This window comes from Zosterops lateralis (genome assembly GCF_965231275.1).
Source record: "Zosterops lateralis genome assembly, chromosome: 1".
Lineage (NCBI taxonomy): Eukaryota > Metazoa > Chordata > Aves > Passeriformes > Zosteropidae > Zosterops > Zosterops lateralis.
In genome coordinates this window covers 23976374-24002367 of record NC_139762.1, presented here as the reverse complement: position 1 = coordinate 24002367, position 25994 = coordinate 23976374, and the positions used below count along the sequence as shown (strand labels likewise).

At 36.6% G+C, this 25994-nt stretch overlaps 1 protein-coding gene across 2 annotated transcripts in view; it reads right to left on the bottom strand.

The window, feature by feature from the left end:
* CDK14 (cyclin dependent kinase 14) overlaps positions 1-25994 on the bottom strand; it is a 338755-nt gene that overhangs the window by 75412 nt on the left and 237349 nt on the right. For both annotated transcript variants that reach the window (XM_083862878.1, XM_083862877.1), the window contains exons 13-14: positions 23228-23367; positions 19004-19150 (exon numbers count right to left, since the gene is read on the bottom strand). In XM_083862878.1, the coding sequence (XP_083719004.1) occupies positions 19035-19150; positions 23228-23367 (256 nt within the window). In that variant the 3' untranslated portion in view covers positions 19004-19034. The remainder of the gene's footprint in view (positions 1-19003; positions 19151-23227; positions 23368-25994) is intronic.

Here is a 25994-nt window from a genome sequence, read left to right as displayed (position 1 = left end):
TTGCCAGTGCTGCAGACTGCATGTCATACACAAGTAAGCAGCTCAAGTAACTTTACAGTTTCGTGTATTCTAACAATATGAGCCATCACTGTTTCTTTCAACAATTTTTGCTCAGTGATCAATTAGCCACTGTATAAGCATGAGTAGTCACCATATCCACCCTCCTGTTACTGTCATAAAAAGAAATGAGCATTCCTTTATTAAAATTCAGTACTTGATAAAGACAGCTTTTGATATGTGCTTAAATTTTACTTTGTGTATTACTTTAAAAGACTGGAATATAGATTTCTTTGGAAACTATTTTTTGCCTTCCAATTATTAAAAACAGTACTTTATTTTAAATTTTATTTTCATCAGCTCACTCCCTGTTGGCAAAAATGCTCTGCTTAAAGCACATTAGAATAGTGAATCAGAAAATGGATGCTCTAATTTACTAAATAAAGTAAAAAAATAAAAGACAATGTAATAAAAAGATAAACCCTTCATAGAGAATTGCAGCAATTATATCTCCACAGCTACAATATAACCCAAAACTTTGCAAACCCTTTGATTATTGAACCATGGCTGAAGTGAATAATTTGGCTTTCACTAAGAAAACAAGCACATTCATTGCCACCACAATGGAGAGAGGCAGTTTTAATTAAACCTTATCAAAAGATGAATAAAGAATAAACTCAATACCCATTCCACAGGATTCTATTTTCATCTGTTTAGTTTAAGCTTGCCATGTTCATGCAATAATTAACCACTGTCCAAGGAATGCTGGAGTTGTGTTAATGTTGGTAAAGATTTAATTAGTTCAATTATCTGGAGAGTATTGAAGGCTCAGCATAGTACCAATTTCTTCAGGCTTTATACATACCTCAGATCAAAATACATTAAACTGAAATATAAGCGAACAAAGAAAATTTACTATTTCACTTCAGCTACTGAATGAATGTGTGTTTAATGATTTTATTGCCCTCGTTTTAAAATGAGGTTTCAGAAATAGAATATGTAAACTGTGACTTATCCAGTCTTCCAGATTAGCTGGTGGGTTGTTTTTTTTTTTTTTTCCTTTCCCTAAGTCATCTTATATTTTAAACAAAATTAAATTTACTTTAGAAAAGAGAACCCAATGCTTCTTTAAGGAGGAAAAAGTATAGTTCCTTTTACATTTTTTTTCCCCCCACTGCCTACATATTTTACGTCTTTCAAGGAAAGTGAGGCATTTAAAAAGCATTGAAAGCAGTGACACAGACAACTGTTTCAATCTGTCAGACAGCATGGACAGACAGTAGGGATCATTTCAGAAAATAGAGCGGCCCCCCAGCGGCCTGACCTTCCTGGTGGGAAAGCGAACACAGCGCGGTGCTTGACAAGCTCGCCAACAAAGGAGGATATTTAGTCCCCCCAAATTCTGACACGCTTCTCACAGGAAAAACGCAGAGCGGGATGAGGCGGCGTTGACTGCCCCTAACAAAGGGAGAGCTCTAATTGGAGATTGCACCGTTACTGTGAAACAAAGAGGAAGAGATGGAAAGTGAAAACACCACTTCACTACACAAAGGCTGTAAGCGTTGGAGTGAGCCCAGTTTCTATTTTTTTTTTAACTGTTCAACTCCATATTAGATGCTATTCAAGTTGCAAGCCCTCTGGATCTGTATGTGCAGCTCCTGCTGCCTTCAGTGGGAACAGAGCCCAGGAATGGGAGCGTTAGAAGATTTCCCTCTTTGTGTTACTAAAATTTTATCATTAGCTATTCTTTAGAAGGGATGTATGAATAAACCACATTCATTTTCCTGTAAGGTTTAAATGACATGTTTATTACTACCACGGTCCATCCTTGTTTTCCCAACAGTGTGTTTTGGAGTATGAGTTCTTTATAACCAATGAAAGCTGCACAAAGATGGTCAGCACGTGAGAAACTCACAGGAGTTTATCTCCTTGAGGAGCTAAGCACTGTAGGATGATGTTTTCTTATGAAGCAATAAAAACTTATGAGTTAATATAAAAGTAACTGTTTTGAAATTGCATACTACATTATACCCAGGCTGGATTCAAGCTGCTTGTCTCTTTAGGCAGTCAAAAACGACTTTACAGATTGCACTGCTATGCTTCCAAGCAGTAAATACCATTTGGTAAATAATGCTTGTGAAATACTGTACCTTATTTTCTACTACTCATTTCAGCTGGAAAAAGGCAAATGCTTTAAAGGAAACAATGAAACTAATAAGAGAAGGTGTGAACTGCACACTGAATGCCAACAATGCCTCAATTCAGCTCCCCTTTTTACCAAAATTTGATCTCCCCTTCCAGTTTTCCCTAGGATGGAAGAAAAAGGGAGATGCTGAATTTCATTCAGGCTTTTCTTGAGTCCAGATGGCAGATAATGCTCAGCAAGCCACAAGATATAGCACATTTTCCATCAACCACCTCCCCTTTCTGACAACTGATTTTCAAGTTGCACCAACAATCTGAGGACTGGAGCTGCACTGTGGCCTATTGATTGCAGACTTGCTTCTGCCTGTGTTTTTGTGAGAATTTATAACAACCATGTGGGAGAAAATAAGGCTAATAGATGATTAAGTATTTAATGATTCACTAGCTGAATTTATCACTATCTGAAAAAAAAATTATCACTAGCTGAAAAACAACTCAGCTGAAACATCAATGTCCGTCTCTGAGTGAGCATAAAGAAACATTTCAGGTTAAAAATATCACCCCAAAGAAGTCAGAGCATGTAGAACTGAGAGCCAAATTTCATCATACATGGATTCATTCATTAATATTAACAGAATTGTATTTTTTCCCTTTAATTATAACCTTTAAGCAACCATACAGTAAACACAACTACAGGTATACCCAACATCATTCTTTACTATCTTAGAAATTGCTTTGTCTTCTTTGTCTGAATTTCACCAAGCCTAAAAGACAGTACTCATTTTACTAGAGAAAATTCAAGCTCTATTCAGGCCAGGATGTTGCTCACCCTAACACTCCCAAAGCATTACAGAGAAACATACACTGCTTAACAATGACTATTAGTTACATAGCTGATGAGAAAATGAGCTAAGTATGTACAGACACATTTCTAGAAAAAATTATACATATGTATATATATATATATCTCATTATATGTGTGTGTGTATGTATATGTGTATATATACATACACACACACACAAGTTCCATGAGTATTAAATCCAAATAAATAATTCAGTACTAGCTAAAATCATGAAGACTATGGCAATTACACACAAAAAAATTGCAGCAACAAAAAGCAAAAGCCATCTGTTTCAGGTGCTGTGCTGTTAGATGACCTATTTGGTCCCTAAATATTAATCAGATCTCTGAGATGATGCTCTTTGTCCCATGTGAAAACCTTAGAAGCTGGCAGTATGCACTGTAAGTGGATATTCATTTTAAGGAGGAGTAATTTGCCTGCCACCACCTTTAAATAGTTTTGGGTTTTTTAAAAAACAAATCAGTTATTTTATCTAAGGCATGGACTGGGTCTGCTGCAGATTAAATACAAAAGAGTTTTGAGGCTTCTGGCTCATCTCTCAGGTGAGGAAAAAAAACTAGAAAGAACACAAAAGATCTTAGCAGAGACACAACACTTTACCCCAACTAAATTTCAAAACACTGTTTTTAGTTAGTATGAAAGTGTCTACTTGTTTAAAAAAGAACTGTATTGGAGAAGGCAGCAAGATTTTGTCTGCCTCAAGCCTGAAAAGGACCTGATTTTTGTGCTCTCTGCATTTTGAGAACGTAATTCTCCCTTTTTTCTCCTAGTCTGAAAACATTTTGTGATATATGAGTTCAGCCAAGAAGTACTGGGGAACTTTGTCTACACTAAAAAAAGGAACTTTAGGGTATTTTGTAAAGATAATGAAAAGAACTTGTTCGGGTCTGCAGTGTAAGTAATTTTTACCACACAAATTCCTCGCTTTTGTGTTAGCAAAGAGGAAATTTGAGTCTTTCAGTTTAGGAGATCTTCAAACAGACAACAGTGTGTAAACAATCCCAAAGTACATAACTTTACTAGAACAACCTCCAGTCTGTGTGCAAGGGCTTCAGAAAGGCCCCTTCATCAGATTTCCTTCTGCTCCTCACACTGAACAAAGCCTTGGCTGACAATACCGAAATCTCCTCCTTTATTTGGATTAAACCCCCTTTGCAGCAGAAGTATGCAAATGCTATACGTGTTTCTCTTGCTGAGGCTACTCTAACCCAGCTATCTTTTCACTGTCTATTTTCCCCAGCAGACCATCCTATCGGCTGACAGGGGGACCAGCCTTTTAATTCAATCTTTCACAACACTGACAGTTGGATGCTGGGGTCTGCCATGAACTCTAAAAGGAGCTCATTTAGTCATAATTAACTATTCCCTGCATATTTCCTAAGGTATGGTAATTGTGCTAAAAGCCAACAAGTGAAGCATTCATTCTGGTTTTCTTTTAAACTTTTATTTTTCCACAGCAGTCTCTTTCTCCCCTCCTTCCCCCCCCAGCCCCCTGCCTTTTTTTTTTTTTTTTTTTTTTATTTAATCTTTTCTTTCTTTCTTTCTTTCTTTCTTTCTTTCTTTCTTTCTTTCTTTCTTTCTTTCTTTCTTTCTTTCTTTCTTTCTTTCTTTCTTTCTTTCTTTCTTTCTTTCTTTCTTTCTTTCTTTCTTTCTTTCTTTCTTTCTTTCTTTCTTTCTTTCTTTTCTTCCTCCTTGGAAACATTTAGAGTAAAGAAAAGGAATGACGGTGGATATAGGGAGCTGCAGAAAACTGTGATGTGGGCAGTTCAAAAGGCAAAGTCTGCCATACGATACAGGACCCCATGGCAGCACTGAGCTATTCAGCTGGGTAAAACATAAAGAAAAATGAAATGAGTAGAATAGAGCTATGTCATTAATGCAGAATGATGGACATCCTATTTGGGTAATAGGGAGTCATGAATATACATTTCTAATTCCTTAGATATGGTGATAAGTGATCTCTGTTTCCATTAGCACCAGAGTACATATATCTAAAAAACCTAAAATCATCAAGTTATGCAGATGTAAAGCACTTTACACTCTACTCCTCCCTTTTCCCCACAATACAAACATATACCATGTCCCACTGCATGCATTGGGGTTCTCACAGGGATAAGGTATAACAGATCATGTTTATCAAGGTTGAGATGGGAAGCTCTGGGAATCTGACATGGATTATTTACCTTAAAAGGCAAAATATGATCTCAAGTCTGCCCTTATCTGTTTTCTGGTTTATTTAAATGAAGTAAGGGTTGACAGCAGCCTCTGTTTACTTATAGGCTTTGCATCTGTTGAAATTCTTGTGCCTTTCAGAAAGTTTGGGACCTATTGGACACCTTTCCATCACAAATGTGCATAGTGCACATAAAAAAGAAAGAGACAACAAAGCTAAGTGTCTCCACATTCCAGTCTCCTTTCCATCTGGATGTGCAGCAGGAGCAAAGAAATCACTGGCTTATGTAAGGAATGCTTGTCAGGGCCATGTGTGTGTATGAGTGTGCCGGGGGGAGAGTGTATTAACACTGCAAACTCAGCAGCTGTGCCAAAAGGGCCAAACACAGCACTGAGGTTGCTTATTCTTATGCAGCATTTTTCTAGAGCCACAAAATGTGGTAAGACCTTCCATGAACAAGGTGAGTAGGATCTATGAATAACAGAATTTATGTTCCATGTTTCAGGCATAATGTAGCAAATAAAGTCAATAAACAAAGAAAGAGATGAGGAAGAGAGACAGCAAAACTTCAGATAAGAAGGTCGTGTAACAACTCATTTTACTTATGTTCACATATTAAAGATCCTGTTTTCACTTTTTAGTAGCATTAATCTATAAATATACTACTTTTACTTTAAACTTGTAAAATATTTAAGAATTTAAAAACTGCATTTTTTTAGTTCAAACACTAGAGTATAAACACTGTTCTGAAAAAAGAATCTTAATGTTGAAGAGTAAGGTGGATAAAATGTTTCTAAAATCCTTTCCCCTCTCTTTATTTCTAGACTATATCAAATTCGTGGATCAATATAGTTTTTAATGGCAGGCAAAAACACACAAAGAGCCAAGTTGACAGGTTGTTGCTGAAAAACTCTTAATGATCTGTTTTATCATCATAGTCTGGGATTTTGTTTTCTTAGGGGAGGAGGTTTGGGGGTGGGGGATGTTTGTTTAACTTCTGTGCATTATTGTGATCACAACACAATAATGTGGATTAACAACAGAAATTTAAAACAGAGCATCTCTCAATAGACATGAGCTGAAAATATTGATGTTTGTTAGCAAGAAACTGTTTTTTTTTTCCATAAAAATAAAATGGGTGAGAGACACCACACAGATAAGAAGCTTTGCAGATCTCATCTGGCAGACCTCCTGCTTTTTTGCCCACAGTGTTCTAGCTGCCCTTGAGCAGTGTTGCTTCCTCCAGTCCAGACCCTGAAGATGTTTTTTCTACCTCTGATGATTCTATAAGGGCCCATGTGTTTGGACTGCATTGTGTTTACTCTCTTCCTTCCCCAGGAACTTATGGAAAGAGAGTTAGGTTTCTCTATCAGTCTTCTCCATTGAGGCACATTTTAGACATCTTTCTAAATCTCCAAGTGTGCTGCAGTTTCTCTGCTCTGCATTTGGGAGTCTGGATGAAGGAGAGATGCCTGTCCTGCTGTCTGGTGACATGAGCAGTGCCGTGACTCATTAGCAATTCTCTTACTTCCGATACCACACAAGCTGGTACAGTAGTTTCCCAGAAAACTGTGAGTTTGGAGATGACTTTGGGGAGAGGAGGACAGCCTACAAGAAAGCAAGTCCAGGACTTGAAAATTCAGAAAATCTCAGCTTTTATGTCATCTGAGGAAAAATGGCAAGGGTTAATGATCCCAAAGCAATGTTCCAGCTACTAAGAAAATCAAAATCAAGACTTATGTGCAAAGTTCCTGGTCAGGGACTTTGACAGAATCAGGTTGAGAAATCTTCAATATGCTCAATCTATCTAAGTGTACCTCCTTAAAGAGTCAGTAATAGATGTAAACAATTTGTGGGATATTTAATGTAGGGGGGAAGACTTAGTAAAAAACCCCAAAATGGTGGTGAGGAAAAATCTCAGAAAATAATTTTGAGAGATAAATCCTGTTACTGCATCCCAAGTTAACAACACAGATGAAAAAGAAGATTAAAAAGTAAATTATATCGAAGTCAAGAACTACACAAATACATTTTAAAAAGTTGTATGACCCAATCCTAGGTTCAATTTATAGATTTTATACTGCTCTATTTAATTTGAAATACAATACATAAAGCAAAAGCTGAAATGTTACTGATTGAACCAGATTTCATCAACAGCTGCTCACATTACATGGAGTTATTTAGATGACCTCAGGGCTCATTGGATTTTTCCAACACTCTCTAAATATCCATCTTCTAAAAAGACAAAGGTAATTCATACAGAAATGTTTTTACACACAAGTAATGATAAAAGAAGTCACTGATGAAATATGGACCATGTGTTAGAGCTTCTTCTCACCTAAAAAGTTATTCACAAAGATTGGCAATGTCACAGTATACACACTAGCAAGTTCCAGTGGTTGCTCAGAAATTTTTGGGAGAAAACATATAAAAAATCAGATGATGAATATGTGATTTTCCCACTCATTGCTTCTGCCTGATCTTCCCTAGAGAGTCAAGGAAAAAAACAGTATTTATTTAGAATAGAGAAGTCAGGATTTGAGGGAATGACAAACAACTGCAGAAATAGTAAGTTTTGAGGGGCAGTAAGGAATTTACTCCTAATTACTTCCTGGCTACTATTCTTCATTTGAATTATCAAATTCCTAGAAGCTAAGAAAATACTTGTGTCAGTTTTGAAAAACCAGAAGTTGGTTAAAAAATAAAAGAGTAATGGTTAAATTCTTTCTACTGTTTCAGACTACAATTCTTTTTCTTGTCGGAAAATGTAGATTTGTGGGAAATAGTAGTTGTTTAACTGCTTTTTCTAATTCTGAGTGATATCTTCTTTAGTCATGAACTTAGGACATACACAGGTCACTAACCTGTGTCACACATACTCCTAGAAAAGAGCTTATCTGCACCTGCCAGATTTCCTAGCCAAAACATCCTTCTGCTCATGTCCAAGCAGCTGTTGCCAGATGCAGACAGACACTACAGCTACCACACATCCCTCAAATCTACCTCAGGGTTAAATTCTAGCAGGTCTGTCTAGTGCTTACTGACCCTTGCCTTTACTCCATGGAGGTAACAGACTTGGAGATTTCCCAGTTTACTCTCTTTTCTCAACAGAAGCCTGATTTTCAAATTCCATACAAATAATTTAAATGCGTATCACTTCCCCAAATGAAGTACCAGAGCAGACATTAAGTAATGAATACTTTCTGAACTTTTTAAATTAGTTCCCAGTTTTTTATTTAAATACTTAAATACTAGTTGGGCATCTTCAGAGCTACCCAAGATGGGAAAAATTCTACCACAGAATCTGCACAGAAGATATTTTATTCTGATATTTTGCTCTCTTTATTCAGCTTTGCAAAGGACTGAGCCTGTGTGTTCATTAATGCAGACTACAGCAGCCAGTGTTCACAGTGCCTATCTGAAAGAACTTTACACTAAAAAGGTATCTGGAAGTAAAGAATGCCCTTTAATAGTGCTTTAGTATCTTCTTTTTTGCAAACTATCAGGCTGTTAATGCTGAGCTTTTTTACATGAAATACAAAACAGGAAACATTCATCTGGAAGACTCTGTACAAATATTTTGATTAAGAAACTCCTTTTAAAATCTGATTCTGATTCACATTTGGTGAAGAAAGAGAAATTCAACAGCCTGTAGAGCCAATAGAGCAAATGCTAGCTACTCCATTACCAACTTAGAAACTTTAATGGATGGAAGAAAAAAATCAAGGATCTGAACAATAAGCAAACATTCCTCATCATCCAACCAAGAGACTGCTTAAGCACGAGCTCCAAACTTCTGAGAAAAGCATGAGTTTAATATATGAAAGGCAAAATTCCTTAACAAGAAGAGATACAGTTTGCAAAATAGTTCTCAGGAACCCTTTCAGCTTTTCAGTCTCATTTTCTCAGCCTGAGATGGTATTGTTGTGTCTACGTTAGTTTTGATAAGGGAGCCAGCTCTACTCCCATTGAAGTCTATGGAATTCTCCCATTGTCTTCAGGAGGAGCAGAGCTAGACACAAAGCTGCACAAAGATACCATGATAAAACAGTCTGGCAGGTACCATGATCCCGTCTTATTTTCTTAACATTTCTGAAAGGGGAAGGGGGTGGGAATCTATGCAGCCATTTCTACTGATACGCAATATGCCTTCTATATTAAAATACAGACCAGTGAAGCAAATGAATGGTAAGCAATATTAATAGCCAGGGGCTTGTTAAACTGCCTGGGATGGAGAGTTTGCCTGCAATTTTACCAGTACAGGATATCTTGGAGAAGACTAAGCATTTTGTAATGCCGGTATTTTATATATGCATTCTCTAAGTCCCTGACAGGCAGCAGACTCTCTAGTCTTCATTTCAGATTAAATTTTATACAGTAAGCCTGAATGCTTTATTTATTTTTAAATCCATACTTTCTAAGGGTATGTAGTTTTTCTTGGAAATAAAATTATATCATGCAACTGAAATTGCATTCTGATTTTATGCAGTCCGACTAAGCATTAAAAATGAGCCCTTTTGTAATTCAACTTGCAACAGGAACATGTCTTTTTTTACAACAGCAGCTTGCAGTAAACCCCCAACCCCACTTCATCCAGAAGACAAACCACTGCCCCACATTAATAATGAATGCAGCTCGTATCTACTGGGTTCTGTTAAATTGCTAAAATTGCCCAGATAAACCATTTGAGAGTATGTCAGGTTAAATTAATACAACATGACCTGATCACTTCCACAGTTGGGAAGAAAGAAGTTGGCATTCTTTAAATCCAGAGCTCAACCTGGAGATTATGCTAAATTGCTTCATTCATAGTCCACACTCCTCCACACATGTCAGGAGGACAGCATTTGTCCCCTCTAGTGATAAACAAATTATACATGAAATCAATTCCACTTCACAATAATTTTCCCTATTGGGTATTATCTTTCCTCCTCTGCTCCCTCCAGTTAAGCTTGCATCCTGTAACTTGCTAATGAGCTGGGGGCTTTCTGTTCCAGGTGGCACCCCCTGCCTCGAAGTCATGACATTTCCCATTTCGAATGCTGCTGGCATTTTTCGACAGCTCCTGCTAACCAGCCTTTTTGACCTGCACTAAGAGGAACTCATCTGATCGAATGCTCTAACCTGCCAATCACGCCCATAAATGATCTTTGCAGTCACTCCCAAGGCAGGAGGAGGAAAAAAAGGGAGAGCGAGAGAGGGGGAGTGAGAGAGGCAGCTCGGGAGAGTGATGGAGCAGGCGAGCAGGCAGCCTCTGCAGATACCTAATGAGAGTACTTTAAGTCTCTGAGACAGCTGAAACATTGAAAAACTGGTGGGAAAATTAGGACAGAACTGAATGTCTGGTGCTGTTATTACTGCTTTCTTCACACCCTGAGATCATTTGGAAAGCAATACCTCTGAGATGTGCCATTTTCAAAAGAACAGAAGTTAATTTTACCATATAAATAGAAAACAGATATATTTTTCCCTGCCTCTATCAATATGCAAACCTCATAATTCTGCTCTGCCAAATGGCGTTCCTTACAGAATTAATTAGGAGCTGTAAGCTCGTTAAATGAGTATCTTCACCTAGGGATGATTATGAATATTTTGTTATTGTTGATGTAAGCCATAAATAGCACTTTGAACCTAATTTAAATGCTGGCAACATTTACACCTCTGTATTTACAAATCTTTCCACACAGATACATAAAACAACAAATACAGTATCTGCAGAGTCTAGATGTCACTTCATGGGCTGATACCAAGCAGAGTCATGATAATGACTCAGTTGTTTTGATTTTGTTCCTCTTATGATGTGACAGATTACTCAGTGCTGAATCTTTCAAGCACACAAGGACAGATTTAATTGTGCAGATTTTCTGTCCCTTCAGACTATCAGCTAACTAGATTTTAATACACATGTAATGCACACACTGAACAAGAGAGATATTAAAAGCAATCGTAAAATAAAAATTTCAGGGAGAAAAATAAAAAGTGTGTGATTTTACTGTTAAAATAAAAAAAGCCAGAAAATATAATGCAAAATTAGACTTTATATTAATATCAAAAGAGGGTTGCAGAAGTGGCTGTACAGAATTAAAATCTAGGTTACTAATGGCAGAGAATGATTGCCCATAATTACTAATTCAAAATACATATATGGCCCAAAACAACATTAATAATTTATAACAGACCAAAAAATTATGGAAATACTCCATTTTGTTTCCACTTCTTAAAATATCCAAAGATGCTGTTCCAGGGCTATTCTTCTACATTAGATATTTTTATTGAGAATTTAGTATTTTTTGAGACTTAACAATTTGAGACTTAACAATTAACACTAGAAGGATGTGGAAAACCCATCCATCCTCATCCCATTTATGGGGCAGAATAAATGAATGTAATTTATTAACTGAGTTGTAAACTATTGCTACATTTTTAGGCAAGAATCTTCCCACAACTAGGGGTATTAAGTGCACATTTACTTTAATGGGTGTTGCCTTAAGACCGAATTTTGCAGTGGTTGGTTTAGTTTTTTATTTTATGAAGAATCAGGCAATATAAGCTACAGATGAAAAATATCACCACAAAGCTTGTCCTCCACAGAAAAGATTCTGGTATATGGAAATACTAAATTTCATTTTTTTGTTTACCATTTGGCTGAAAGTAAAATGTTCTGTTAACTCTGAGTGCTGGAAATGATGCCTGAGAGGCAATGCCTCTCATTAGCTTTGCTGTCTCTCTGGGTTATGGGCTGTGTGTCAGCACTGGAAGCCTCTGCTTTGTCTGGAAACCTCAGTTTCTCCCCTCCAGTGGTTCCACATTCCTCTTAGACAAAGCCTGACTGAGGAGTCACGTGAGAAAATAATCCTGAAGGAGAGGTGACTGTCCATGGGAGAATAGGGAGAGTGGAGACCCGCTTTTGCCTCCCTCCCAGTCATTGTCATCCAGACATTGTCCTCGCTGCATTCAAATGTCATCCCAGACTATCAGCCCACTGGAACTCAAACGGCCTTTCATGCCTAGACACTTCTTAAGCATGAACAGACCACAAAGACTGTCTAGTGGGAATTGCTCGCTATCCTAATATTAATAATGCAATATAGTATACTTATGGCACAGAAGATTCCACCTTTCGTCTCCTAAATTTATGAGCGAACAAACTGGAAAGACAGATAAACAGCACTGCAACTGAGCACATGCATTCATGCAAATATCACTAATATCTTTCCTACAGCATAAATGACTGTAAAATTACAAACCTCTACATTAAAAATTATTTGAAAATGAATCTTCACAGTGCTGAAGGCAAGTTATCATGCATTAGAAATGAAATTAAAATAGCCTCCATAGTATGCCATAGTACAAGGAAATAAAGGATTGTCCTTCAAAAAAGTTATCCATAATAGGGGTAACACTTTGTTTTCCTTCTGCTAGCTCTGCAGCTGATTTGGCCATGACACATTACAGTTTAAAAAAATAATGTCAATAAATATGTAGCCACTAGTTTTAGACCAAATGACAGAGTATTTAACTGCAGAGAAGAAATCAGTATCTCCTAGCAATGGAGGTTTGAAATACTTGTCCCACCAAGTGAAGTATGTAATAATAAAACATGAAGAGCTCCCCTTTCTGTTTTGCTTTCTATCTTTCCTTCTTCTTTCCTTAAGAGACTCCCATTATTTTAGAAATCCTGATCATGTCTACTTGTTTCAGTGTACTTATTTCCAGGCATAGATGCTGTCCTGGGCTTTCAGTCTCCAGGCTGGACAGGCTTTGATCAGAACTGGTGTTCAGCTTCCTTAGTGAGACCATCCTTCCCAATTCACCTTCCATATCTCTGTGCATTATGTAGCCAACTCTTTTTATAAAGAAAACCAAGAGACTGTGCATTCTACTACTTACAAGGAGTGCAATTAAGTGACTGCATTTCATGACAACATGACAACACACAAGGTGAGCTGTTGCAGTACTGACACAAAAATACCATTAAACATACTGTCTAAGCCTTATGAGCTCCTTTGTGCTGTGGATTTCCTTTACTAGGGCATCCCTGGGGACCCGAGGGACAGTTCCTCCATCCTCAGTCCCGACGTGTCACTCAGGTCAGATGGGCAGTTTGTACAAAAACAGCCTCTCACTGGACAGCCATTTGCTCAGTCCATTTCACCCACTGTGCTGAGTCCAGAGAATATGGGGGGATTTTCTTTATGGTTGAATAGAGGCCAAAATTCAGTCTATAACTTTCATTTTAGATTAATAGAAATAAGATAATAGATATCACAAGGAGAATGTAGACCAATGCCTGGAATTTTTCCCTTGTGTGTTATATTTAGGGTATATTCTAGCAGTGTGGTGATCTTATTCTTCAATATTAAGTAAAGCACAGCTGGAACAGTCTCATAAAGCCATTATGTTGTTAACATAAGAAAATAATGGCACTAAAAATACTAGAGAGCCAAAAAATATCTTGGATTCTGCAGTTATCTTTCACAGCTTAATACTAATTTAACATTTTACAAAATTGATGTTACAATTTCAACTCTGCCTAGTACTATCATTACTGGACTCAAACCCAAATTGCTTTCAGCTGCCCACCACAACTGCATCTTATTAGCCTTTTCAGGAAAGCCAATTTATGCAAATCCAGTATTAGTTAAATAATTAAACTGACCCTCAACATTCATGTACAGACACTGTCTGGCACTAAAAGATGCAAGAGAAATTTAAGCCTCCCATCTTCAGTGCTTAGGCTTCCATCTTTTCAACTGCAGCAGCACAATGACTGTTTATACACATCTATCTGAATCAATCTATTAAAAAATGCATTTAAAAATTAAACTGGTTACTGCTGTGCTTTTATAGCTTTGCTTTTCTCTCTCAATCTGGTTTTACACTGAATTTTGAGATTTCACACATATAAAGCACTACTGGCTACTTTGAGCTTTTGATTAAATCAACAGTGACAAAATCTGGCTGATATGCAGTCTCTCAGTCTAGAATTTCTCTTTTATGCAGACCTTTCTCCACTGTAATTACTACAGTTTTATCCCCTGAAGCTGCAGAGATGAAGACTTAGATGCACAGAATACAGTTTTCCACAGTGTTTTAGCAACACTGGGGTACCCAGAACAGAGTAAATGCAGGAGAGTAGTGAATGAAAATGACTTTTCAGTACTGACTACTGGACACATACACTGCTGGACTACAGCTTCCCTGTGGCTTGACTAGGGCAAGGCAGGCAAAAATTATGTTACCACACAGCAGTGCCGAGGAGACACTCTTAAACAATTTGGAAATGTAAAACTGAGGATGACAAACAAAAATGAAACTATCTGGATGGGGATGCAACAACAGTCACCTCTCTAGGTAGCAAAGAGAAAAAGGTAATTTTACAAAATGATTCTGTGCTGCTGAACACACCCAGTCAGAAGCAACCAATTACCAGCACTTTTTGTCATTATAGTGGTAACTGTCACCTCCTCAGCTTTATTCTGTTTTACACAGCTGAGCTGAATGACGCCATCATCCCTTGGATTGGCTGGGCCGGTGTCAGTTGCTGGCTTAAATGGACACAGAAGAAAGAATTCAGCCCCCTGCGATTGAAATTCAGGATTGCTCGGATGCATGTGCATGTGGTGAAGCAATACAAATAAAGACCACTTTTTGTTTTGCTTCAGTGAATTGTCAAAGAGATTTAGAAAGCCAAGGGATCTCATTATGGTAATACAGGTTAAATACTTTAAAAGCATATGGTGTTACCATCCTGAATGAAGCTGTCCCTGCCGGCTCCAGGAAGCAGACAATAGGCCAGAAACACATCTCATGTCTCTGCTCCACCAATGGGAACCGGGGATTATAAATCACCACAAGAAAACATCACGTGCTATCTGGTATCAGGTAATGCCTTGTCTTTTCAATTACTATTTGACTCATCCTTTCCAGAGAGGAACAAGCTTTAGCCATGTATTCCACTAGCCAAATGAAAACAGAGCTCCAGAGTTTCTTAGGGTCCATTCTTGTCTCAATAAAGCAGATGTGTAAAGATGGATGACTATAGTATATACAGTATAATTCAACAAGATATGTAGAGATGAGGAATGCTTCCTCCCCAGGAAGAAAAAAAATACCAATGAAAACCATCAGGCACAAAATAAAAACATTTTGCTTTATCACAAAACTTTAAAGATTCACAGATATGGTCAAAAGGCCCCACCTAATTCAGTGCTGACAGATTCTTCTGTGTGCAGTGATGCTCATTGCCACAATATTTGCTAATTTTCTCCAGTAGAGAGCAGCCTCAGCGTTGACCTTGCTCCAAATGTCAGGTTTTTCCCCATGGGCGCTGGAATAAATGTCTGTTCTTGGAGCCCAAGACAATGACACAATGTGGTCTACAAAGACCCTATTAGTAGCCCAAGTCTGACAGATGTTATCTAAGTTTTCAGAAGCATGTCCTAGGCTACTGCTTTTTCAAGTGGTAAGTTGATTTGTGAGTTGCAGACAGACAGCTGAAGCACTACAGTATTTTAAAGACAGCAGAAATTCTCAGAGATGCACCAATTTCTGAGGGTTTAAGACAAGCTCTAATCAATGATGGAGCCAATTTCAAATTTACTGCCTTTAGTCCCTCTCCTTCACCAGTCTGCCAGAAACTGAGGCTTCCAAAGTTAGCAGATGATGTCTCAGGCATTATTCCCCTAATCTTTTCACCTTCCAAACCCTAAAGAAAAGTGGATTTAATTCAGTGGGTGCACTATCAGGGCAGTAACATCTGGCAAGTGTGTGAGAGAACAACAGGAGGTGTTAACTTCTTCTCACAGAAAGATTTATCACAGAAAGATTTGGCACAGCATCTTTACTGGGCCTCTCAATTATATTTCCTATTTTACCCCCAAAACAGGAAAATGGGGAAGGGAAGGGAAGAAGGAAGGGAGAACATAAGACTAGAATTTTCTTCAGCATCAGATTCTGAAGGTGGTTGAAGATGGTTCCTCGTTTTCCTTTCTATGTGAGTTTCTCCCACTATTAATTCCTTTACAATGTATAAATGCATAAATATATTATTTTAAAAATCCTTTCCTTTACACACATGTTATAAGATTTGGTGAGCAACTATCTACAGATTTTTCTCTTTCACAGCTCCCTGAAAGATACTGGAATACCTCCACATTCCAGTCCTTCCCAACTTCCCTGCCACCTCTATATAAGCATAAAGTCAACCCACGAACTTGGGTAAAACACAGATGTACCTACCTTGTCCAAGAGATAAGCTAGAAACATTTGTTTACTATGGTTGTTGGTTTCTTTATCATCAGATCTATTTCCTTGAAATATTTGCCCCTTTTAATTTTCCTTTACCCCACTACTTGGGATCGTATCTGATCATGCTTTTTGACATTTTAACATCTTGTACTGTTTGCCTCCATCTCTGCTTGCCTTGTTTACCCACTAACTTCACAGCCTGGAGAGCTACTGCTACCTTTCCTTTTGCTCTTCACACATCTTTTTGCTTCACTAAGCTATGTGAATGGAGACTTTGACAGAACATATTGTAATAAATACCCCTTCCCTAATGCTATTCTCCTGCTGACTACAGTCTTCTGCCAGAGTAACTGACTCATAACTCATCCATTTTACCAACTGAACATCCTACTTGCCAGTCACTACTCTACTGCTTAAAATCGCAGCCACCTGCCATTCACCAGAACATCTTTTCACATTACCAAAACTGCAGTCTCTTTTCCCCGCTCCTTCCATTTTCCACACTGACTCACACCTCTACTTGCTTGGTAGTCTCATCCCTTTAAAGGTTTCCAGCCATTCTAATAGTTCCTCACTCAAATCCATTTTCCATGTCCACAGTTTTCCTGCTTCCCTATGAATTTCAGTTTCATCTCATTAATTCCCAGTTGTCCACATGGTACGAGGACCTTTGTTTGTCTAATACTTTTCCAGCATTACCTGCTGGTCCCCATCTCATGGCACAAGTCAAATACTACAGCAAGGAGCTGGTATGTTATTGCACTGTAAGCAACAGAACAAAGTCCCAAGCCACAGTGGAAAAATGTAATCAATAACGTACACATCACAACATTTGCTAAGTGACTTCAGACCTTTCACAATGAAACATGCTATTCTGTATTAAAACTGGTTGAGCAGCTATAACAGTACAGTGATGTATTTGGTTTTCTCTTTCTGTTCATATATAAAATTTTAAAACAGTAATTTGTACCTGCTCAAATAGATATTCTGTAAGAATGATCCAATGGTTCCTTTGTAGTATTTTATATGCTCATTGCATATTTTTTATAAATGAAAAATTGCATTTATTTGGAAGGAACAGAAAGGAGCTTCTGTACATGAGAACTGAGATTCTGTACATAAGCTTCCACACAAAAGGTCTTTAGCACAGATGGGCACATTCTAAATATACTTTAGATGGATGATATGTCACGTTGGAACAGACAAGGTTGAAGAGATGTCTGCAGGGACACAGCCCCAGGAAAAAGTAGGGATTAGCTTGTCAATAAAGATGTAAACAGACTGCTCTGAGGCAGCCTCATTTCTGACATTAGAGAATCTTAAATGGTTTGTTGGCGAAGAGCTTGTGCAAAAACTGGGGCAGGCTGTCAGCACCGAAATCTATTCATACCAGTTTTTCAGTAGTTACTGCCTGCCAGGCAAAGACTATAACATTACAGGGTTAAAAAACCCCATTGTACATAAGCATACAACAGTAAACCCAAATGTAATTCAGTAGAGAAAGTTATATCTGATATTGTCAAAAGCAGACTTAGCTAAATATAGACATTATGTGAATATCAACTCCATTTACAGGAGACCATATCTTCAAATAGGTATACAAGCAGCATGTGTATTTACCTCAACTCCTAGAAATTCTGTAAAAAAACTGTTATAATAGACTCAACATGCAAAAGCAATTGTGTCTTTAAAAACAAACAAGAAAAAAAGGGCAGGACTTGCTTTTCTTGAATGAAAAGAATCTCTCTTTAGGTATTTTTGTGAAACACTGTAGTATGAAACCATTTAGAGAAGCATAATAAGCAAAGCAGCATTATAAGGAAATACTGCTAATCTGGAAGAGTCTGCCAAGTGTTAAATCCCACTGAACAAACACTGGGGTGGTGCATATGGGCAGAATACAATTAATGCCATGATAGAACTCCACCATTCCCTTGCTGTAAACGGGTAAGTAGCCTCTGTATTCACCTGGCCTTCCCAAGTTCTGGTCTGCTCTTAAAATACCAGAAGTCATATTACACACTATTTCACTGCAGGGTAACAACGGTTAAACAAAACTAGTATTAGTTGATCCAGTGATACAGATCATAATCACTAACATGACAGCACATGACAGCACCTCTTTCTTTTTCAAGAACATCCTTCTGCTACCAAGACTACCAAATAATAGTATTTAATATTACTAAATAATACTAAATAACAGAATCACTGAATGGTTACGGTTGTGAGGGACCTTGAATTATAGAATCATAGAATTTTTCCTCCTTGCCCTGAAGTTTAACAACAGAACGGGCAAGAGGTATTTTCTCTCTTCCTATTTTACCAAGGGGGGGAGGAAAAGTATCAGTCAAATTAAAGGCAAACTATTATTTAATACTAGCACCAACTTCTGCCATGTTTTCAACCTGTCAGTGACACTTGTTCCTGAGAATTTAAACTATTCATATTGACTGTAAAACTGCAAAAACAGAGCACCAGCCTGTACATGGACGTGCAGTTAAGTTTTGTATTTTGTTTCTCTAAAGATAACTAAAGAGCATTTTCAAGGATATCCTTTCCAATAATTATGTCTTACCTGCATCATCAGTTGTGAGCATAAGTATTCTTCAATGTTTGCTGTTTGATACACTTTTGCCATAACTATTGTTTTTTCCAAAGGCTCTCATGCTTTCTCCAGTCTCTGGCTGTAATCTTACATTCGGTACAGTAAAAATAGAAGACACTGTAAAAAAGAGTGTCAGTTCAGAAACTTTGTTTTCTTTTTGCAGTAAAAAAATAATTTAAAAACAATTAATTTATATGGCAAACACAATACATTAAATACATATACTACCTATTTCTGCAAGTAAGCACTGTACAAATTCTGAATGGAAAGAAGCTGAATCCATTTCCATTATGATGGAAATTGTATGATGCAAACATTTCTTAGCTGCGTGCATCTTCAAAAAAACCTGTTTCCAGATTGTGTGTGTTCATTTGTCCTCTACATCACCATACAATTAATAACTTCCACTTTCAAATTTCTGCTGAAAGAACTTAGATATAAGAAGGTAAAACATGCAGAAAGCTTTTTCAATATTTTGAAAACACATATTACATCTTCAGAATCTTGGTATCAGTAGAATTGAACTATCTTGTCTGACTTTCTTTTTTTAATTACTAAGGATAGTAGTTAAAGGCTTGTTAAAAATATCCCAACAACTCAAAAATCTTTTAAATGAAGCAATCCCCTTTTGTATGAGCTAGAAAAACCTTGATAAGTTCGATGTCATACCAGGCAAGTTATTAGGAGACCTAGTTATTAGGAGACATGACGATGATAACCATGGGAGACCTAGTTATTAGGAGACATGATGATAATAAGCACAGGAATCAAAACGCAAATGGTTAAGAACATATTGATAATATAAAAACTCATTTTTACTTAGGAAGCCTCAATCTGATGGGGAAAAATCAACTTTTAATACCTCCTGAAAACAAACCTCCATATAACAATATCCTCATGAGAGATGTCACTGCATGATTCCAAGAACTAATCAGGGCCATAAGAGTTTTCTTTTTTGCACTAACAACTGGCACACCTGTAAGTTTTTGGAACTACTTTTTCATCCATATGTCTTTAAAAGACCTGGCTATTGCGTTATGCACAGACCTTCCCACTGCAGTTTGACATCTCAACCTGCATTTCTTATTCTGCTATCCTCAGTAACACACATAGTTAATCGCAGATATTTTATGCAAATAAATGAATATGAGCTCTCAAATATAAAAGTAGAAAAGTGGGAGGACTGATCTTTTTTTAAACAGAAAATAACTAATACACATATTTAGTAAAAAGGATTAGTCTATGGATTACTACTCAATTTTCAGATGAATGAAAGCTATGTGTTGTATTCCTAGACAAGGTGCTTTTAGCAAAACTGCACTACTCTTACCTTTTTAATGTACTATTTTCAAAAATTGGAAGTGGCTATCTTTTAGACAGCTTATCTGGAAATTGAACTTCCAATGCAACTGAAATCATGCCTTGACTTGAAACTAAACCAAGTAAAAAAAGCAAAAGTGTACTTCTCACATAAACTAACTTTGCACACATTTGTGAAATAAAATCCATTAAAAATTATACTGTAAAGTATTACATAGAGTACAAATACATAGTACTAAAGGTCAAAACCAGAATAGAAAGCCAAACACTTAATTTTTACTTTTTTAGTGTAGGCAGTATTTCACCATATTTTGTGAAATACTGTGATTCTAAGGAAACAATTTTCAGATCGAAAATCATTTAACTGATTCATCCTGTTAGCTTTTCTACCCACACATGAGTCTTTCCCTTGTTTTAAGTGCTAAATCCCCAAATTTACAATTCAGCATTAGAACCAAATTGGACAAAATATATTCCATGATGAATACTATTCACTACAGAGATTTGCAAAATCACAGTGGTGTCTGAATTAGAAAGCAGTAATTTTGTTTGTACATAAAGAATCAACATGTTTATAACTTTATTTAATTAACTATTAATAGTGTTTCTTTATGTAAAATATTAGCACAGAGAACTAGAATCACAGAAACTGGTAATTTCACTACACAGTAAACATTTTCCCAACTCACCAAAGTATATGATTTCTTTGTTTTGTAAATATGTTTACAAGTATATCCAAGTCATACTAAATAGAAATGATAGTAGTATTTGATACTGTGATTGTCCTTTCTTGCATCTGGATTTATGCTTCATAATGATTATCTACTAGACACAGAAGTAGTCTTTCTGTAACTCAAAATTTTACTGGAGGCATTTAGAAGAACCTTGCTTTAAAATATAATAATTTTTCATCTTTATTCTCCCCCCTTCAAAAGGTTTCACTGCTCCTGATGTTTAACGTTATGCAAAGACGTGTTTCTGCCAATGAATATCGCCTTATGGTTATGCTTCTGCAAATAACCTGCTGTGAGCTGATAAAAGGATTAATGCAGCCAAAATTCTTAATCTGTGAAATTACAAATTAAATTCTCATATTAAAAATACCACCCTGAGGTATTTTTTGTGGTTTTAATTCCCCTCTGGTGTTCTGCATACATTGTGCTTGTTAATGACTAGGACAAGACTGTCTCTGTTGGCAGCCTGCTGCAGAGTGATAATGTGTAGGCATTTACTTCACTGATAGAACTGGATTTAACCACTGACTGATAAACTAAGTGGCAAGTGGGTAATAAGTCCATATTAACAGAAAAGTACTACTGCAGAATTCAGAATTCAAAATCCTGTAGACTAAATCACGCAGTCATAAGGATTGAGATGTCACCACTGCAGAGTGATTTTTGTTTTTCATTTAGTGGAAATACGATAAATGAACTGGCATTCTTGATGTTTCATTAGTCCTGAAGAAAAGAATCTCTTTCCATCAGTTTCTGCAAAGGCAGACTTTCAACAGCAGCCACCTTAATTCACCCTGAATATTTACATTTTCTGCTTATCAAGTACCACAGGCAGCAAACTGAGTGGTGGGTCACCACAGCAGAGGAGGAAACTCAAGATCTTTTTGCAGAGCCAGAACACAGTCTATGACAGTGCTGGACAGAAATTATTGGTGCTAATTTGGTTTTAATGTTCATATTCTACAAATTCAAGAGTGCTCTTCACAGCAGAGCTGGGAGTAGGGTACTTGGACAGCCAAGCCACAGAACCAGCTCAAAATGTGACTACTACAGCTGTTGAGGATGGAAAAGATAAACCTTAGGAAAACAGAAGTTTTTGTACCAACACTGCTGTAAACAGATTCTATTGTGGATGAATATTCAAAAAGAGAGCTTAGTTTTTCGAAGCAGACTTTTAAATCAGCCATAGTTACATCCACATGTTTAATTGTTGCATCTCTGAACTTTCTGCCATGAGGTACTGGATTTAGGTCTTTTGCTAATGGATCCATGTATGAAAACAGAAAAGAATATACAATGCCATACTGCAAGCATCTCTTCACCATATTGAGTTAAAGCAAAATGCTGATGGTTATTCCCGTGTGAAACCTTTTTTCTAATAACAGAACCTTCTCTGAATAAAAAATATCATTCATGATACTATTTTTTCCCTAGAATAAATAGTCGTGTGCTTTTAACACTGAAAAACAACATGCAGACATACTACATAAATGATTTAAAATTACTAAAAAGATAATTGACAGCATACACAATGACATTTCTCCCAAGTCAACTGGAATGCATACTGTTTAATAAAAGAAGCAAAAGGATCCATGTAAATAGGGAAAGCATTCTTAGTTAACAGTATCATCTGCCATTCTCTTTGTATGCAGTCTAATTCAGCAAATTAACTGATTGTTTACTTTGTGTTTCCTAGACTGCTGAATACCGAGTCCTTTCCTGAAGGTTACTGTTATAACAGAGATTCTGAGAATCAAACGCAGCTGGATTTTTATCCTGTGTGTGCTGCAGCTAGTTAAGAAGTACTGTATGTTATAAAGTGAAAAGCACTAAATATGTAAATTGCATTTTTCCTTTTGCTTTATGACAATTCAGAGAATTCTATTGGCTCCACACATAATCAAATACAAAGATAGCAGGCTGCAGACTGCAGAGCAGAGATAGCAAAAAAAAAAAAAAATCCATTTTGTCCTGTGTCAAGCTAACTATGTAATTCCAATCTACACAATTACAGTCACATATTTTGTGTGTGGCTGTGTGTGTCCATGAAGCTGTCTGTATGTGAGGGTTAGCATACACCCATGCATCTGTCTGCACTAGAATCTTTGTTTCTAATCAATCTGGAGGAGGTTATACTCACTATCAGTTAACTCCCATAGCCGTGGGGGCAGATCACTGAAGTACTCATGGCTCAGAGCTGCCTGTGCTGACAATCTGTTCTTTGGGAAACACTGGAGTAGTTTGGAGGCTAGATCTTCTGCATGGTTCACACAGCTCAGCCTGAAACACAAACAAGAAGGTTTTTCTGAAAAACACTATTATACTGTTTACTAATTCCACCTCCAGTCAGCACAGTTGAAACATGAAGTCTTAACAGCAAGGAGAGCTACCAGGAAAATTATTCCTCAGGTTAGGGAGTTGATTAATTATTTCTGTATTGACAGCTCAAAATTCATACAAATTTTACAACTACAGAGCATATAATATACCATATCACATATGCCCTGCCTAGTATGTTAAAGCATCATGAGCAATGGCATCTTGAAAGCAACTGTTTTGATCCTTCCATTTACATTTTATTGAGCATATTGACAAACTGAAAATTTACAGTGCTGGAAACAAATGCTTATTACCATCTAAACACATGAAATCCAAGCTTACAACAACAACAACACTCAAACAACTTTGAGAAATACCAAATTTTAAAATCCAGTGATGCTTAACATGCAACACATTCATCATGTCTCAAAAAGACACCTGTCTTTCAGGAAGTACTGACTTCTTACTTGTTCATATATTCACATGGCAGGGAATTGACTCTTCATTAAGTGTTAATGAACTGCAAACATTAAATTTAAGTGAGTTATCTTTTCTAAGCTTCCTACAGAAACTGAGAAAACTTACTGTTTCACTGGGAGCTAAATCCTTGGGAATATTGCAAGAAAATATAATCTAAAAGTAATAGACTTGAAGTGGAGACAGTAAAATGGTAATCAGCAAGATGTAGCCTGGGTCTAGTAAGCTATAGCTGCCTTCTAAATTTCCAAAGCCACCAAGCTTTTTGTAATATGCAGTCAAAAAACCCCATGCTGAATCTTGTTGACACCATGCTGCTATTATTACTAGGAAACTTCATAAATTCAATCAGACCTCTCATTGGGTAAATGCCAAAGTCTGTAAAAGGTTTTTTCAATGCAGTGGTTTCCCAAAACCAGTAGATAGTACACTGCAGTCCAAAATAACTCAGCATTTGAAAAATATTATGTTGTCATCTAAAATCAATAAACCTACAGCATGTTTCATGCAAGTATTAATTTTTTTTCAACTCAAACTGAGTTTCCAGAAAAAAGTCAAGAAGATGGATTAAACAGCATTACTCTTTTATTGGACTGACATGGCATGATTTAGATGAATCGGTATAGGCACAGGTGAAAACTGTCTCTTCAACAAAGAACAGACAACACTGAAAACACTAAATAAATAAATTAAAAAGGTTACTACAGTGACAAATTTAAGTTAAAAATGTCATAGACACACTTTTTGTCTATGTCCATACCACAGTCAGTGTGAAAAATGAATAAAAATTTAGACAATAATTTTAAATTAAAATTAATTTAAAGTCAAAAGCATCTATCCTAAACTATGTACTGGCATATGTATGATAGGCTAGTATCTACAATCATTCAAAAACATGCCACTGGCTGCCTTTTTAATGTCTAGCAACTGTATGCTAGATGTAAATTTGAATACTGTGCCTATCTGATCTGTTCTTGAGAACTGGCAGGATTTATGTCCAGAAAGTACCCACAAATTAATTGCTTAGGAGTGCTGACCACTTTAAGACTGTATCTCATCACTCATAATCTTATTGAATTCTCAGGATTAGATTTCGGAATTGCTATTTCAGATTAAACAGATGCTGAACTTCAGTGTTTCTGATGGGCACATTTTTTCTGTTTTCATTTTCAGTTTGTGACAAAAGAGAAACACCTTGAAAGACTCATTGCTTATAAATGACACCATATATTAGAATAATTCCGGACTATTTAAACTACCAGATTGTTGTAAATGCTCAGTAAACTTTTGTGACAATTACAGATAATTTCATTACAGAACACAGTAAAATGCGAAGACAAAAGGTTATTATTAACAAAAAACAAAAGGAAAAGGAGGGGTAAATAAATATTCAAGGAGAATTGGTATTAATTCTTCTACAGACCCAAAATTTCCATGGAATGGTGATTATATTGAGTCTGTGAGGCCTAAGTACTAATTGCCCCTGCACCAATTAATCATTCAGAGGTTCTGTCAAACCATTTCACCAATATAATTTTTCCCCACAGAGGTACTTGCAAGCTTTTTAGGAACTATAATAAACCTGCTTTGTCTTGAATGAGGGCTACTCTTAATTCAGAAAAATGCAGTAACTTAAGTAGTGAAATATTACCCTCCAAAATATGAATTACACCATTCCTTAGCTGATCCATCCATATAGTGGAGATGTTAGTTGGGTAAGGCAAAGCAAAGCAAAATAACATAATCAAATCTCAACAAATTCTGACTTGCAGATGAATTATGGATGACATCTGTAGTTCCTCAGACAGAGTGATGCTGACATTTTGACTGCATTAATGGTCGCCAGTGTACCTGGCATACTGCTAAGATCTTTTTGCAAGAAATTCAGAAAAACAAATATAAATTGAAAGTGTTTTGAATAGAAACATTATAGGCTAGTCACCTTCCCAGTTTAGACACAAGAAAGATACATGTTTACTGAAATCACTTGAGAAACCAAAGATAAACATCAAATAATCAGAAGATTATACATTAATTTAATATAAATCCTACTAAAATATCTAGGGCTGCAAAATAATAATATCAACTAATTAAATAATTTTAATCAGTCA